The 16,950-nt window shown below is 54.1% G+C and overlaps 1 protein-coding gene and 1 long non-coding RNA gene across 2 annotated transcripts; one reads left to right on the top strand and one right to left on the bottom strand.

Moving 5' to 3' along the window:
* Positions 1-320: 320 nt before the first annotated feature.
* Positions 321-16,502, bottom strand: LOC134420613 (excitatory amino acid transporter 5-like). Its single transcript, XM_063160789.1, has 11 exons — positions 16,326-16,502; positions 13,229-13,308; positions 9,507-9,719; positions 8,676-8,718; positions 7,152-7,374; positions 4,307-4,406; positions 3,864-4,097; positions 2,168-2,362; positions 1,416-1,550; positions 543-642; positions 321-458 (listed from the first exon to the last, which is right to left on the bottom strand). The coding sequence occupies exons 1-11, from the start codon at positions 16,500-16,502 to the stop codon at positions 321-323; spliced, it is 1,638 nt and encodes a 545-aa protein (XP_063016859.1).
* Positions 1,419-3,464, top strand: LOC134420616 (uncharacterized). The gene is made up of 2 exons (XR_010028400.1): positions 1,419-1,472; positions 2,816-3,464. It is a non-coding gene; the product is annotated as an uncharacterized LOC134420616 (long non-coding RNA).
* Positions 16,503-16,950: the final 448 nt, after the last annotated feature.

The raw sequence follows: 16,950 nt of genomic DNA, 5'->3' as shown, positions 1-16,950 counted from the left end.
AAATCCAGTCTGCTGACACCTGCTCACCTCCCTCGCTTTCAGAAATGGGTGAGCTTGGAAAAATGGGAGTTATAAATCCTTCAAACCCAGCCATTTTAGACAGGGCAGCGAGCTCCCAGCTGTGTCCTGAGGCGCAGGGAGGAGCTGGCTCCCTGCCCCAGTGGCAGAGCCATGCTCTTTGGGTGCCTGCTGGGTAAGAGAGGGTTTTCCCACTTTCTCTGCCAAATAAGGCCTTCATCTTGCAGAGCATCCACATGCGACACTCCCAATGTCAGTGTTTAGCACCAAGATGCCGTTTCTGGGAGCAGGAGTGCTGTTATCTACACCTGGCAGATGTTATAGTGAACTCCCGTCTGATCCAACAGCGTTTCCTCGGTTATTTCAATCCCTTTGTCCTTGGGATGCAGGTGTGAGGTCTCTGCAGAAAGAAACTTGTCTGTGTTGCTCACTGGGTTTTGCTGCAAAAATCAGAGCAGAGTTTTAATTTCTGGCGTGAGCAGGTGCCTCGTGCCCGCCCTGCCCTCCCGCCGTGTCCCACGTACCGGGGGCGGCTTTGGGGCGAAGTCCTTGTGGCACACGTGCGCGATGATGCCGGCGGCCAGCGCGTCCCCCAGCACGTTGGTCATGGTGCGCAGCCGGTCCCTGCGGGAGACAGCGCCAGGATGCAGGGCTGGCCTCGGCCAGCGTGCCCGGGGTGCTGCTGGCTCTGGGACACGCCAGCCCCCATCCTGAATGTCCCTCCCGCTGGTGTTGCTAATGCTGTGTTGGTTTTGGAGATGTGAGCCCCGTGCTGGGGCAGCATCTGTGTGACCCTGCCTGTGTGAGCGGTGCAGGGACCTGCCAGTGCCACCTCCCAAACTGGGACAGGCACTGTTGTGCTAAGTGCAGGGAGAGCTGCTTCAGCAAGTCATCAGCTCCTTGAGATGCCTCTCAAGGAGAAATGCTGTAGATCCAGCTACTGATCCTCTCTTGTCTACCCAGGCACCTCTCACATTAGTAGAAGGTGCCAGCAGTGCTGGGTACTCTGTGGTGCTGAAAGGTTGAACTGGTGGTGTGTTAACCTTCCTTTGTTGGGGGAAAGAGAAAAGGGGGAGGGAAAGAGAAAAGCAGCCTTGATACTTGGCACCGTTCCCTTTTTTCCCTGGGGATATGGAAAGTACAAACCAGCCACCCACATGTCACTTCCCTAACTCAGCATCTGCTCTGTGGTTTCTCACCTAATGACTCACTGTGTTTTTATCTGAGTGCTTTAGAATGGCACATTTCACAAGCTGTGAGTTTATTTGTCTGTGACAAGTGTAATCCAGCATCAGTTTGTGTCTTGAGAGCAGTCTGGTTTCATCCATCAAGATGAAGATACAGCATCATGAATTGACACGGGCACTGCCAATAGCAGTGGCCTGGAGAGCACTTACAGAGCCCAGTCGACAGCGATGATGAGGGTGATGTCCTCGGTGGGCAGCCCCACGGAGGTGAGCACGATGACCATGGTGACCAGCCCGGACTGTGGGATCCCAGCAGCCCCAATGCTGGCTGCTGAGGCCGTGATGCTGCAAAGAGAAGGTGGCTGAGCAGCTCACACTGCCGTGTTTGCATGGCAGAGTAAGGTCTTGCTGTGGGGAAGGACTGGATTGGATCTGACTCCCTCCACTTTGCTGCTCCCTGGTGCTATCACTAATTCCTGGGGCTGGCAGCTGGTGCCCTGGTTCTGTGCTCCCCCCTGCCTTCAGGGTAAGGACTTCCTCATTAAAATTACTAAATATTTGCAAACGTACTTAATTATTATTTAGTTACATGCTTTATTTCCCTGACTATAAAATGATGATATCCTACTCCTGAAAGGGAGTATATGGCACCTGCAGAAATCCTTCTGTGCTCAGCCCTGCAGTGCTGACCTGCTCCAGCCACATGTCTGTGCAGCTTGGCTTTTCCCTACAGGCAAAGTCCTTGACTTTCAGCACTTTGGGGGCACAGAGCCAGCCCAGCTTTCCCTGGCACACAGCACAGGGACTGGGACATGCTGCTCCCCCACTGCTGCTCAGCTCCCCAGCAAAGGTCACTCTGCATTAACCAGATCTCTGCAAACAGGAAAAATGCAAGAGGTTGTCCTAATGTCCATAAATAGGAATAGAGAGAAATAATGTGGCTGCTGCAGAGAAACTTGTACCTGATGGTTATGATTTGTCCCAGGTCCAGCTCATACTTGTTGACCTGGGCGATGAAGATGGCGGCGACGGCCTCGTAGAGCGCGGTGCCGTCCATGTTGATGGTGGCGCCCACGGGGAGCACGAAGCGCGCCACGCGCCTGTCGATGCCGTTGTTCTCCAGGAGACACTTGAGGGTGATGGGCAGGGTGGCTGAGCTGCAGGACAAGAAATGAGCAGGAATTGCTGTTTCCATTGAGCTTCAGAAGTTGGAGTCAGTGTGGTGGGACAGAAATACCAGCCCTCCTTGGGGGTGGGTGCTGCAATGTCACGCAAATTGCTGCAGCAATGAAAATCTCTTCAGCTCTCACCACCCGGGGAATAGACATTATCAGCAAAGTGAGCTGCAGGCTGAGAGAGAAAATGTCAGAATGTCCTTTCAGTGGCTGAAGGCACCACTGTAACCACCTGTGTGCCATGGCTGCAGCTCTCTTGACCATCCCTGGTGCCCACATTAATCCTGCAGCACCTCCTGCAGCGTGAGACAGCGTGTGCCAGCACTGGCTGGGTTGGGGTCCAGCCACACCCCTGTCATCCTCACCTGTCTGCTCCATGAGGGGTGCCTGCCTCAGCTTCTGCAACCCTGACCTCTCTCTCTCCTTTCTGTCTAGCATGAAGATGACAACTGTCCCACAGGAACTGGGATGAGGAATGGAGGAAGAACAGGTTGAAGAAAGGAAACCACAGAAAAGAAGTCCATGGGATTGCAACAGACTCTGGGAGGGGGGGCTGCATTTGGGAAGGGCTCTGGGTGCAGAGCAATGCCCCAGCCCACAGACCGCGGGGCTGGGACATGGAGCAGGGTGTTCTCTCTGTGACAGTTCTCCCTCCCTTAGCTGGCTGCAGAGCAGAGGGAGGAGAAGCCTGATGGAGACAGAGCTGGAGATCCAGGTTCAGGACGAGGCCAGGTATTAAGAGTTGCAGAAGCAACAGTTGCAGCAGTGGGCATTGGGGAAGGGAGGCACAGTCCAGGTGGTTTTATTGGGATTCTGTGAAGAAGCAACAGAGAGGCCAGAAAAACCCTTTGCCTGGTCAAATGTGCTCCAGGAAAATGTTTGAATTTGTGTCTCCTGGAAAAGATGCTAATTTATAGTGTGAAGTTTCTTTCATTGTTCTAAGGAATGTATTTCAATGAAAATAGAATAGGTAAATGTAATCTAAAATGATTAAAATCTTTTCAAAGTAGGCAAGATTTTTCTGTGGATGAACTTGGGATACACTGTAGTTGATTTTAGATTGTCAGTAAAGTGTTCAGAAGAGCTTTTGGTGTTTTCAATTAAACTCCAGGATCACAACCCCATGCAGTTTATAAAGCACCTACGACAGCCCTAGTTTGAATTAATTGAAAGAAAACTGCAGCAATGGAATGAAGCGTGCACACCCACACAAAAACATTGCTGGTTTGCCCTGGGAAAACCCTGGGAGAGGGTGAGTGGAAGAGCCCCAGGAGCTGCCCAGTCTGGCTGACCTCGGCAGGGCTGAGCATCTGCTTCCTCCTAAAAGCAGGAGCATTCCCATTTCAGACAGTGCTGGAGCATCATTTTCCCTTGAGTTACACCTGTGCCCCCAGAGCTCACCTGGCCAGACACAGCCATGTCTCCCTGGCTAAACCACATCCCTGCTCTGCAGTATCCACAGGTTCCAGCCACGTTTTCCTACCTGGAGGATGTAGCTAAGGCGATCAGCAAGGCTTGCAGTATCCCCTGAATGAAAGCAAAGGGGTTTTTCTTGGTGATGAGCACAAAAAGCAGAGGTAAGAGGATGATTCCATGCACAGCAAGCCCTGACACTACTGTGATGACATACAGTCCCAGCTTCTGTCCAATGACCGAGGGATCCTCCATCTCCAAGATCTTTCCAGCTATGAGAAATACAATGCCAAAGGGGAAGTACCTGCAAAGAAGAAGCATAAAAAATTATGAGGATGCAGCAATCATGGTAGCACTGCAGATAGATGTGGCAGTGTTTGGTACTGTGCAGTGCAGTTGTACAAAAACAAATTCAGTGCTCACAACAGACACTTGCAGACATGTGACTGGCACTGCCATTAGATAGAAGGAAAGAAAATCAATCAGTCAACGATCAATCAAAACCAGATTTACCAAACAGCCATCGAGACAATTTTCATGACTGCTTCGTTCAGACACTGGCACACGTTGACCAGGGGGGCTCCTCGCTCGCCCATTTTCCCCAGGAGAAGTCCTGCAAGCAAGCACAGCACGTTACTTTACCTGGGAGCAGCACCTGACAGGCCAAGTGTCTGGAGGGTCTGGTGGCCACAGAATGGGGGTCACCATTTAAACCTGATTTAGCCCTGTTGCTGTGTGCTCCTACAAGCCAGAGCCATTCTCTGTCCCAAGCAAACACAAGCATTTGGCCTTTTTTCACAAAGCCCCACCAGACCCAAATCCAGGATTTGAACTCTTCCTTGCACAGAAAACAGATAAACTTTACTGCTGCTCAATGCTGGAAGAGTCATTTCCTGAGGTGGATAAACTGTGGATTAGCTGGATTAGTGGCTATCTGGATTGCTATGTGGTAATACAAGAATAATGACCTCTGGAAATAAAAAGGGATTTCTTTTAAGGATAAGGTGTGGCAGGGCTCTCTGTAGCCGAGGATGGGATGCTGTGCTGCATCCCTGCCCTGCTGTGGAGTGAAAGGGGCCCCAGCAGTGCTCAGGCCCCTCCTGGGCTGGGCTGGTCACTGTTGGTGGCTCACAGGCTGTGCCATGGTGGTGACAACACACGTGGTGTACAGTGTGATGTCAGGAAGGATCTGAGTGAGTTGCTTAGATACAGGCATTAAGCCTTCTCTCCTAAATCTGGTTTTTTCCTTTGATGTTGCATTAACCTAATCCAGTCTAATTTTCTATTGAAGGAATACTAGAGCAGAAATACAGGCTATGGTTTGAATGGTTGGAGAGGATATGGTGCTGTCCTGTCTGCCAGTGCTAAACCCCATTGCTTTCACTGCCTGGGAGGCTTTCCAGGAACCCATCAAGCAAAGGGAAAAGGAACCTTTGAGCATCTGCCCATCTTGTTTCCAGCTTGGTGCAAGTCCTTCTTCCTGTGTTGGCTAAAATTAATTTTGAAGCACTGTGCAGGTGTCTGTTTTATCTTGAAAAAGAAGAATATAGACAGGATCTTGTCCTGCTTATCCCTCCTCAGTGTTCAGGGTTGAGGACTCCAAGAAGCCCTTGGTTGGTGGTTGGATCTCTTGCCTTGCTCAAAAGAAAGGTGAGGTGGGGTTGCATTTGCAACCCAGAAATGAGACAAGGCTTGGCATGTTTAAATCTCAGCTCTGTGGACAAATCCAGTATTTGGTAGCCACTACAGCTGCTTTGGAAGAAAGTAATTTCTCTTCAGGTCCTAGAGAGCTGATTTGGGAGACATGGCCCGAGTAAATGGACAGATAAGGATCTTGAAAGCTCTGCCCCCTCCTGGATTTCAAAAGCAGCAGAGAGGCCCTCAGTGCCAGTGAAGAACTGTCAGAGCTGGGGTCACTCTGGGTACCTGGTGGGTGCTGCATGGATGCCTTGGTCTGAGCCCCACCAGCTGCCTAGTTTTGGTGTTGGACACAAACACACTTTGCTGAGAGCTCAGCCAGCTTCCAGCTGTTTCCCAAGGCATGGGGCTGTGCCTGTCCCTCTCTGTTTTCTGCCAGGCAAACTCAGCTCAGCCTCTCCTCATAAGGAAAGCCCCCTGTGGGTGTATGAATGCCCTTCATCAAGCTGCCTGTGCCTGGTGCAGGTGATGCTGTGCCAGTCTGTGGAGCTCTAATCCTGGGCAAAACATGGCAAGTGCAGGTGGTGGCTGAGGCTGGCTCAGGTGATCCCCCACTGCCTCCCAGCTCTGGCTGATCCCACTCCCACGCTGGAGGGGTTGTGGAGTGTCATCTTAGAAGAGAAAAGCAGCTTCTCCTTGCAGGTTTGGCCGGGCTGGAGGGGGCACGTGTCCTGTGGGCAGGAGCTCAGCAGCTTTCCTGGGTGTCCAAGGTGTGCAAAAGCTGTTGGTTGCTGGGACAGGAGGTTGCCAGAGACACCTTCTGGCTGTAGGGGTCTGTCAGTGGCTCTGGCTCTGCCCAGTTTCACTGTGGCCACGTCTGAGGTCTCACATTTGGAGCTGGCTGCTCCCCAGGCTCTGACTGCACTCCGGTGCTGTGCTGGCTGTGCTGCCTCCACACCTCAAATCCCCTAATTGGCTTTTTGGTTCCTTATACACAAAGTTCAAGCTCCTTGCCCTCACCTCTTAATCTACACATAATCCTACCACCATGCTCATCTCACTGCCTCCTACTCTCTTTCCTTTCTGATCCCTCCTTCCTCCCTTTCTCCCTCAGCCTTGCACCTGTGTCCTCTTATGCTTTGAGGCAGCTTCAAGTTCCTCCTTTCAATGACTTTCTCCCCTTTAAACCTCCTCCCTTGCAGTGTCTCTCCACAACCCCTGCTCCTTCTTCCTTCCCAGAATTGCTGCAAGCACCTTTTCCAGACAGGACTGCAAGCTGTTCAATGCAGGATGCTGCCCCACCTCCTTCAGAAAGTCCTGTTAGGAATCCTCATGACAGCCCCAAATCTGACCCTGCTGTGACATCCTGCCTGCTCAGGGGCTGCACACTCAGCATGAAGAGTTTGGGGCTTTGTGGTGAGCTGTGGCCCAGGCAGCCTCTGCAAAATTACACCTGGCTTCAGACTTCATTAAAAGGAATCCCCAGCTGATGTAATGGTTTGAAAACCCTCAGGACTGGCATGGGGGCTGTGAGGGATAAACCAGCCTTGCCCATGCCTCCAGTTTCAGTGAGGGCCTTGGCACAAGCTCTGTGCTGGGCCCATTCCCAGGGGTGGGGCAGCTGAAGCTAAAAGAACCTTGTCCCACATCTTTTGCTCTGTAAACCCTGGTGCTGCAGCAGCGGCACCCTGGGCTGCCCTGGCCGTGGAGGAGCAGGTACCTATGGTTGCTGAGAAGATGACAATGCCCAGGACATTCATCTCATTGCTGGTCCCAGCCAGGGTCCTGTAGGTCATCTCGGGCGATGGTGTCAGCTCAAGGAACACAGGCCGGTGGATTTCAGGGTTTTTGTCATCAGGTGCAAAGTAAATAAAATTGAGAGGTTTTCCCGGGATCTTTGGAAAACCAGGAGATTTCACCACCGGGACAAGAACAGTTCGGTACTGGAAGAGAAGCAAAGGAGGGAGGTCAGTGTGTGCTGGTGTGAGCTCTGTCCTGCTCTCAGCACGGAGGCCAAGCCAGCCCTGGGCTGGTGCTCCTGGAGGTCGAGGTTTGGTTTCCGGGCAGTGAAAGGCTGGTGGGGACAAGGGTGAGAGCCAGGCAGGGGGAGCAGTGGCTGTTGGCTGCAGGCCGTGCTCAGCCAAGGCTGCAGAGCAGACTCGTGGTGTTGGTGCTGCCAGCCCAGCGCTGGGGTCCCTCTGTCCCGCCATTCCCCCTCCCGGGAGCTTTAGCGATGCTTTCCCAATGCCAGCAGTTTGTTTTCCCTGTCCCTACAGCCCAGCTGGCCACTCCAGCTGTCCCCTTTGACCACTGTACCTTCCCTCAGGCATCCCTTCTCTGTGTCCCTTCTCTGTGTCCCTTCTCGGTGTCCCTTCTCTGTGCCCCCTTCCCTGCCTGTGCCCAGCCCACACCGCCCTGCCCTGCCCAGGAGCAGGGTCTGGGGGGTTTGAGTGGGGTCTGAGGGGTTTGAGTGGGGTCTGAGGGGTTTGAGCGGGGTCTGAGGGGTTTGAGCGGGGTCTCAGGGGTTTGAGCAGGGTCTGAGGGGGTTGAGCAGGGTCTGAGGGGTTTGAGCGGGGTCTGAGGGGTTTGAGTGGGGTCTCAGGGGTTTGAGAGGGGTCTGAGGGGTTTGTGCAGGGTCTGAGGGGTTTGAGCAGGGTCTGAGGGGTTTGAGCGGGGTCTCAGGGGTTTGAGCGGGGTCTGGGGGGTTTGAGCAGGGTCTGAGGGGTTTGAGTGGGGTCTGGGGGGTTTGAGCAGGGTCTGGGGGGTTTGAGTGGGGTCTGAGGGGTTTGTGCAGGGTCTGAGGGGTTCGAGCAGGGTCTGAGGGGTTTGAGCAGGGTCTGATGGGTTTGAGCAGGGTCTGGGGGGTCTGAGCAGGGTCTCAGGGGTTTGAGCGGGGTCTGGGGGGTTTGAGCAGGGTCTGAGGGGTTTGAGCGGGGTCTGAGGGGTTTGAGCGGGGTCTGAGGGGTTTGAGCGGGGTCTGGGGGGTCTGAGCAGGGTCTGGGGGGTTTGAGCAGGGTCTGAGGGGTTTGTGCTGCTCCCTTGGGGAGCCTGGCAGGCAGAGGGCAGGCACGGGGTCCCTGTGAGCGCCCTCCCACCTTCAGGGCCCGCCCTGGGTGAGTGTGGGGGATGCAGAGGAAGGGAAGAGGAAGCTCAGGGAGGGGAAAGGGCTCCTGTCCAGGCTGTGGGTGGGCAGAGAGGCAGCCCCGTGTGGAGCTGAGCACGCAGAGGGGTCAGGGGAACTCACCTGCTGGAACGAAGCTTCAACCAGGTTAGAAGGAAACATGTTTCTGTAAGAGACCAATGACACAGGGCTAGAGTGTTATGAGAGCACAGGGAGCATCCTGGGAAGCACTTCTGGTGGGCACAATGTCCAGAGGAGGACATGAAAGCCAACAACAGCTTATGACAGCTGTGCAGGCTGAGAGCAAAGAGAGGCTGGAAGGTGAATGCAAAGCAGGACTGAGAACCATGAGTAAATGGGTTTGGTGGGGAGCCTGAGCCTGGGATGGACATCTCCCATCTGCAGCCCCTGCTCAGAGCCTGGTCCAGTCAATCCAGTAGCTCCAGAGATGGAGATTCTCCTCCAGCCCCTGGGTGTTTGCTGCAACCCCTCCCCAGGTAACCCCATCCATGCCTGACCCAGCTCTGGGCTCAGCCTGTCCCAGCTGGGGCTGCAGAGGAGAATCCAAACCTTGCTGGGAACTGTGCCTGATCTCTGCTGGAGGGCATCTCCTTGCTGATGGCTTTGGGAGAGCAGGGGCTGTGCCAGAGGGGCCAGAGGGGATGGCTGGGAGGAATGAACCCCATATTGCTGGGCTTGGAGGGGATGGCTGGGGGGAATGAACCCCATATTGCTGAGCTTGGAGGGGATGGCTGGGGGGAATGAACCCCATATTGCTGGGCTTGGAGGGGATGGCTGGGGGGAATGAACCCCATATTGCTGGGCTTGGAGGTACCAGCACCTGGCCAATGGTTCTCCTGTTCCCCTTGAGAACTCAGGGTCTTCTGGGAACTCAGAACCTTCTGGGGAGAGTTTGTTACCACAGCCTTGGCTCTGCTGGGTTCCAGGACACACCTGATTAAATCCAGTAACGCGTCGGCGGAGCTGAGCACCACTTTCCCCACAGAGTAGTTGTCCTTCTGGGCAGCTGCCCCAGGATGGATGCTGACCACGAGGATGATCCCCACGGTCACTGCCATGAAGGTTGTCCAAAGGTAGTAGGTGATGGTGATCACCCCCATCTTCCCACAGGCCTTGGAGTCCATGGTGGCCAGCCCAGACATGAGGCTGCAGCACAGAACAGAGGGGTCACTGTCTGCTCCCCAGACTGCACAAGATGCACCTGATGGGCAAAATCTCCAAGGTGGGAGGGGTTTCTGTAGCTTTTTTAAACCAAAGCCTAAGGGCATCACTGAGCTCTTGCACATTCCTGTGCCAGCATCTACAGGATCTCACACCCAGGATGAGCTTGTGACACCCCAAGCTGAGCTGTGAAGGGCAGGAGACACCTCCAAGCTTCTTCTCAAGGTCTGGCTGTGTTTTCTGTGAGGGTTAATAAGTTTATTTTCTTAGTTGTTCTAAGTTGTTCTGATGTTGCTCCTTTTTTGTGAGATGCTGTTATCTTATATCTCCATTGCCTCGTGCCACTGCTGCGTGCCATTGTGAGGAGCAAAGGAAGGTACCAGCAAGGTTCATAAAATCCTGCTGGGGATGGACCTCATGCCCCCAGGAGGGACCTGCAGGTTCAGATTTCATGCACACATAAGCTTTCCTAAGAAGTAACCCATAAGCTACTTCTCAGCAAAACTAAAAATAGAGAGGGCATCACAGGCTGCCCCAGCAGGGAGAGCAGTGCTGGTGGTGGGGACAAGCTGGGTGCAGGACTGGGTTTGCTGAGGCTCACTTGGGAGGAACTGCTGACATTCTCAAGGGCAGAGAGGCCACACAGAGAGACCCTGACAAATGTGAGGAGTGGGAAATCCCCAGCCATGTGGTGTTTGACAGGGCAAGTGTCGGATCCAGCCCTGGGATGGGGCAGCCCTGGGTGCAGGGGCAGACTGGGGATGAGAGGCTGGAGAGCAGCGCCCTGGGAAGGGCCCTGGGGGTCCTGGTCAGTGCAGGTTGGATCTGAGTCACTGCTGGGTCCTGGCAGCCCCAAGGGCCACCCTGTGCTGGGGGCACCAGGCCCAGGGAGGGATTGTCCCACTCTGCTCTGCCCTGGGGCAGCCTCAGCTCCAGTGCTGGGGGCACTCTGGGCACCACGAGATCAGAAGGACCCAAAGCTGTTGGAGAGTGCCCAGAGGAGGGACACGGAGCTGGGGAAGGGCTGAGGAGCAGCTGAGGGCACTTGGCTCGTTCAGCTGCAGCCCAGGAGACTGAGGGGAGGCTCCTCGGGGGCTGCAGCTCCTCCCCAGGGCAGGCACAGGGGCAGGGGCTGAGCTCTGCTCTGGCACAGGGACAGGAGCCCAGCAAGGGCTGCAGCTGTGCCAGGCCTTGGCATGGAGCTCAGGGCAAGGTTCTGCCCCCCGAGGCTGCTGGGCACTGCCCAGGCTGCCCAGGGAATGGTGCCAAGGCTGCCAGAGCTGCAGGAGCTCCCAGGGCTGCTCAGGGTGGGGCTGTTGGGGTGCCTGGGCAGGGACAGGGCTGGATCAATGATCCCTGAGGGTCCCTCCCTGCTCAGGATATTCCAGGATTCTGTGCAATGTGAGTGTTTGGGGCTGCAGTGTGCCCCCCATGCACAGACCCACACTGCACATGATCGAAGGCTGCAGGGTCAGTGCCAGCCCTGGGGACACACAGGGGGGCTGAGGTGGTGGCCAGCCCATGGACCCCATTCAGCAGCCACACATCCAGGAGGAGAAGGGCCTTGGAAACTCAAGAGAGTCCAGAAAAGCAACCCTGGCATAGGTGGTGCTTTCCACCTTAGGGCTTGGGGATCTGCAGAGCTCCATCCCCAGAGCACACCCAGGCCCCTCGGGGTGCTGTGCAGAGCGAAGGCACCACTCTGTAGCAGGCACAGGGATTGCAAAGGCCCCAGGGCCGGCAGAGGCCTAAAGATAGGAAATGCCAAGTCATGGTGAATAGCTGGAAGCCCCTCTCTTCTGCCTTTCAGACCCCAGCTTATCTCTCTGTAAGCCCACAGGTCACTCCCTTTTAACCCCTGCTACTGGACAATTTCTGATCCCCCTATACCCCGTATAATGGGCTGATTTAGCCCGGTTCTGTAGAGGAGCTGTTGCTGGAACCCTTCACAGATCACCCAGTAAAGACATTGTCACACACATCTTTTGTGAAAAATCTTTTCTTGAGATTTTTCTCCCTTCTGAGAAGCTGTGGCCTCAGCAACAAAGTGTAAGCAATGGTTATCTGCTGCTGTGGAATGTAACAGGTGCATCTGTGATTGGTGTCCTGTAGATGTTTGGATTTACTGACCACTCACGGCAGAGCTGTGCCCGCTTTCTGCCAGGACACAGATCTTTGTTATTCATTCTTTTCTATTTTTAGCTTAGCTAGCCTTCTGAGAACTTTCCTTCTATTTCTTTTTAGTATAGTCATAATGTAATATATATCATAAAATAATAAATCGAGCCTTCTGAACATGAAGTCAACATTCTCGTCTCTCCCTTCACCTGAAAACCCTTGTGACCGCTGTCACAGACATCACTGGGGAACACCAGAACAGCCTTCTCCTCTCTCACGCTGAGTCTGCCTGCCTGCAGCACTGAGCAAGCAAAGAGCTGGCATCACAAAGAGCTGGAATCACTAAAGAGCTGATAATCACTAAAGAGCTGATATCCCTTAAGCTTGCTGAGAGCTGCTTGGGAATCCGGGCAGTCTGTCCCTAAGGGACTGAGCTATCCAGACCTTGCGCAGCCTGCTGGGGCAAATCTGAACCCAGCAGGAGCCGAATTACGACTTCACCATCATTCAGTAATTATAGAAAAGTCCCTGGTTCAATCCAACATGAAAGAAAACTCGCAGGAGGCTCTGCAGAGCCTGCACCCACAGACAGCAGAGTGATCAGAGGAGAGCACCCAGCAACTGCTGCAGGGAGGGCTGAGAGCAAAGGGAACCACCAGGCACCTCAGGGAGGGATGTGAGGTACAGACCTCACTGAACAGGTCAAGTGTGGCCAGGATAGAGACCACTCTGTCCTCAAAATGAACCAGAGACAAATGGGACAACAAGCAAACTCTGACCAACAATAGAGAAAAGACACATCCTCGAGGGAGCAAGGACTTGACCATTTGTGTGTGTCTGATGAGCACATGCCAACATTTGTTTGCAATATCTCAATCCATACAAGGTTTTCAAGACCTTGCTTAGACCCCAGTCGGACTGCTGGCTCTGTTCCTTATTTCTAGGTCTGTATGGACCAATAAAATGGGAATTTGCAAACACATACACAGCACTGAGGAATACCTATGATTTTTTACCCAAACTTTCTCAAATCCCTCTAAGAGAATCTGCTTTGAGGTTAAGCAGCCCATCACAACTGCCCACAGATGGTCCTGGCACCACCAGCTGCCCAAAAGAAGGGAAACACCCCAGCCAGTGCAGGTATCTGAGGTGGGTGCAAGTGCCTACCAAATCCAGGTGAGGATTTGTCCCAGACTGCTGATGGAAATAGTGGGGTTTGATGGACACCAAGCCATCTGCTTGGCTGCCAGCTGCCTGGAGCCAGCATTATTCTCACCCCATGCAGTTTTCGGGTAATCTCCTCACTGGGGTGTTGCAGGGTGATCTTTTCAACGTGATGGAAAGATGGTGCTTTAGAGCAGAAGACAATGTCTTACCTGGAGGTGATCAAGGGCAGGATCAGCATCTTCAGCATCCTCATGAGGAGCTCTCCAGGAAAGGAAAAATACTGCTTCTCCTGCACATAGAACAGAGCATGTTTCAGGTAAATGATTTCAGGCTCAGGCTTGATCAATTTGCCTTTTTTTCCCAACCAGACCCAGCTCTGAACTGGGTTCTGAACTGGCAGCCCCTCGTTGAGGCCATTCCTCTGCTGTCCCTTACTGGGAGCTGGCTCAGGATGGGCAATATTGGCCACATGGCAAACCTGGCTACAAACAAGGGAGGAGCATGGGGGGGTTGGTCCCCTCCCAAAACCATTCTTGATTCTGTAGCCTTCTGGGGAATGGTCCACATGCTCCCACCACTGGCTCCTCCCAAAAGTCATTGCTCTCATTACCAGGGAGCAGAGGCTTGGCTGCATCTGATTTGGGGCAAAAGTGCCCCAAAGCTGTTGGCAGCAACAAAAGGTGGGATTTATCTCATAGCTGCAGCTGGAAAAGATGAGCTCTGGGAGAGCCCAGGTGTCTGGCCCATCCATGGCACAATTTTGGTGCCATGGCATCTCTCCACCCCCTACACCCCTCACATGGACATGGGGAAGGGCTGCAGAGACATCCCCCAAAGTCTGAATCCCACAGCCATGACCAAGGGGAGAGTGAGGGGTCTGTGGGACCAGCAGCCTGGCCAGCATCCCTCCTTCCCTCTATCCCTGTCTCTGCCCACCACCCATCCCTCCAACCATGCATCCATCCATCCCCACATTCATCCATCCCCCCCATCCATCCATCCATCATCCATCCATCCATCCATCCATCCATCCATCCATCCATCCATCCATCCATCCATCCATCATCCATCCATCCATCCATCCATCATCCATCCATCATCCATCCATTATCCATCCATCATCCATCCATCCATCCATCCATCCATCCATCCATCCATCCATCATCCATCCATCCATCCATCCATCCATCATCCATCCATCATCCATCCATTATCCATCCATCATCCATCCATCCATCCATCCATCCATCCATCCATCCATCCATCATCCATCATCCATCCATCCATCCATCCATCCCCCATCCATCCATCCATCCATCCATCCATCCATCCATCCATCATCCATCCATCCATCCATCCATCCATCCATCCATCCATCCATCCATCATCCATCCATCATCCATCCATTATCCATCCATCATCCATCCATCCATCCATCCATCCATCCATCATCCATCATCCATCCATCCATCCATCCATCATCCATCCATCCATCCATCCATCCATCCATCCATCCATCCATCCATCCATCCATCCATCATCCATCCATCATCCATCCATCATCCATCCATCCATCCATCCATCCATCCATCATCCATCCATCCATCCATCCATCCATCATCCATCCATCCATCCATCCATCCATCCATCCATCCATCCATCCATCCATCCATCCATCATCCTTCTATCCCTGATCCCCCTATTTTGCTGTGCCTCTGTAGAGCTGTCAGGGAGGGATTTGAGTTGGCCTCAGGTACTTTTGGTTTCTACAAAGTAGCCACCACCTCAGGCTGAGGCTTTGAGGGGTGCCAAGGCAGCTGCTCAATTGTTCCCCTGTGCTGTCCCTGCACTGTCCCAGTGTGTGACCTGGACGTGGCTGATGTCCCCAGGGAGCTCAGGCAGAGCAGAGCTGCCACGGGCCCAGCTGAGTGCAAGGGGTAGTGCCAGAAATGAACAGGATCTCTTTGCCAGGGGTCTCTCAGCTTTGCGACACTTTCCCATTGCCGGGAGGAAAGCAGGGACTGGCCACCTCTCCAGCTCTCCTCCAGATTTTGTGACAAAAGTCCTTACTGGGGACAGTCTCTAGAGGCTGACAGGCCCACAGCAGAGCTGTGGCAACAGGGCAGGATGGGCTGGAGCAGAGGAAGGATAAACTTGATGCATGGCAGGACGAGGGGCTGGAGCCCCAAGACTCTGCCAGCCTGCAGCCCAGCACGGGTGTGTGCACTGGGAAGCAGGGAGATTACACCCAGCTTCAATTAAGTAACGAGATCATCCCTGCTGCGCTGATGCTGAAGGGCCTAATTGAAATGACAAGACTTTGCTAAATCCTAGTGGGCAACACAGGGATGTTCCAGCATCAGCTGAGCTCTCCCGAGCAGCATTCCCCCTCTGGGCTCCGCAGCCTGGCCCAGGATCAGGGCTGAGCCATGGCCCTGCTGCCCCAGGGCAGAGCTCTCAGCTCGGAGCCTTTCACAGTGTGATGCTCCTGGAAGGGGCTGAGCCAACTGTGCCTTTCTCTCTCGTGTGTTTTCTCCAATGCATTTGTCTCCTCAAAGGAAGGTGACTCCTCAAAGCCCTCCACACTCCCCACTAGCCCTCTATTTATTTGCTGGGTCCTCTCCAGAGCATGGAAATGTGCTTTGATTGCACATGGCTGGGGAGAGTAATGGGAGGACCCCATCCCCTGGACCCCATCCCTCAAACCCCATCCCTCGGACCCCATCCCTTGGACCCCATCCCTCAAACCCCATCCCCTGGACCCCATCCCTCAAACCCCATCCCCTGGACCCCATCCCTTGGACCCCATCCCTCAAAACCCATCCCCTGGACCCCATTCCTCAGATGCCAGTGCTGCTGGTGGTGTTGGAGCTGCTGTGGAGATGTTTACTGAGCATCTAGCCCCTGAGTAAACATTCCCCCTTTCCCATCCTCATCCCACCTCGAGCTCCTGCAGCCCCATGAGGTCCAGCCCAGAGCTCCCCACTCTCATTGGAGGGAGGCAATATTTGTCCTATAGCTTGGGCATTTGTTGGCACCTTCTTGGAAAAAAAGGAAAGAAAAGAGAAAAGAGAAAAGAGAAAAGAGAAAAGAGAAAAGAGAAAAGAGAAAAGAGAAAAGAGAAAAGAGAAAAGAGAAAAGAGAAAAGAGAAAAAAGCCATGGGGAGAAACCTGCCTCAAGGTGGTTTTCTTGGGCAGGTGCCCTTGCTTTTGGGGCTGTGCCCATCTGGGACCCTCACTGGCACCAGGGTTTGCCCCTGCCCCACTCCATCCCCTCACTCCCATCACCATTCCAGCCAGGCTCACCAGGTCTGTCAGCTCCAGCGCCCGCAGCAGGAACCCCAGGAGGCATCCGGTGACCACCGAGAGCATGGAGAGGGTCAGGAGGCCATTCTTGTACCAGAACACCCGCAGCCACTTCCAGAGGCGCAGCAGGGCCGTGGCCAGCGAGTGCAGCACAGCTCTCCTGACCCACTCCCACATGGTCCCCTCAGCTGCCCCTCAGCTGCCCCTGGGAGCAGCTCCCAGCCCCGCTCATGGCCACGGCCCCGCAGCGCCAACGAGCCTGCTCTGTGCCCGCAGCTGAGTGTGCTGCTGCTTAATCCCCACAACCAAAAGCTTCAGGGATATTTGGGAGCCTTTCCCATAATGGAAAGTGACGTCTTCAACGGGTTAATCTGGGCTTGGCATCCCGCCGTGAGGTGCTGAACCCTCCCAGTTTAACCCTCCAGCCCCGGGATGGGGGCCAGTGTGCAGACTGAGAGCAGGGACTCAGCCCCAGAACTTGTCACTGTTCCTGATCCAAAAGGATCCACCAAAAGTGGATCCTGCCACCAGATCTGGGTCCTGCACTAGATTTGTGCTCCCCGCTGGCTGTGAGTGCACCCCAGTCCTGCCCCCATCTGTGAGGGCTTCATGAGGGCAGGGTCAG

The sequence above is a fragment of the Melospiza melodia genome, chromosome 7, assembly GCF_035770615.1.
Source record: "Melospiza melodia melodia isolate bMelMel2 chromosome 7, bMelMel2.pri, whole genome shotgun sequence".
Lineage (NCBI taxonomy): Eukaryota > Metazoa > Chordata > Aves > Passeriformes > Passerellidae > Melospiza > Melospiza melodia.
The sequence above is the reverse complement of the archived record's forward strand: the minus strand, read 5'-3'. Positions and strand labels throughout refer to the sequence as shown.

Excerpts from the sequence above, each read along its gene's own strand:
- LOC134420613 (XM_063160789.1), bottom strand. The coding sequence starts at position 16,502 with ATGTGGGAGTGGGTCAGGAGAGCTGTGCTGCACTCGCTGGCCACGGCC. Across the intron at positions 7,375-8,675 it reads TTGAAGCTTCGTTCCAGCAG|TACCGAACTGTTCTTGTCCC; the intron begins GTGAGTTCCCCT and ends CTTCTCTTCCAG. Across the intron at positions 459-542 it reads TCGCCCCAAAGCCGCCCCCG|CAAAACCCAGTGAGCAACAC; the intron begins GTACGTGGGACA and ends TGATTTTTGCAG.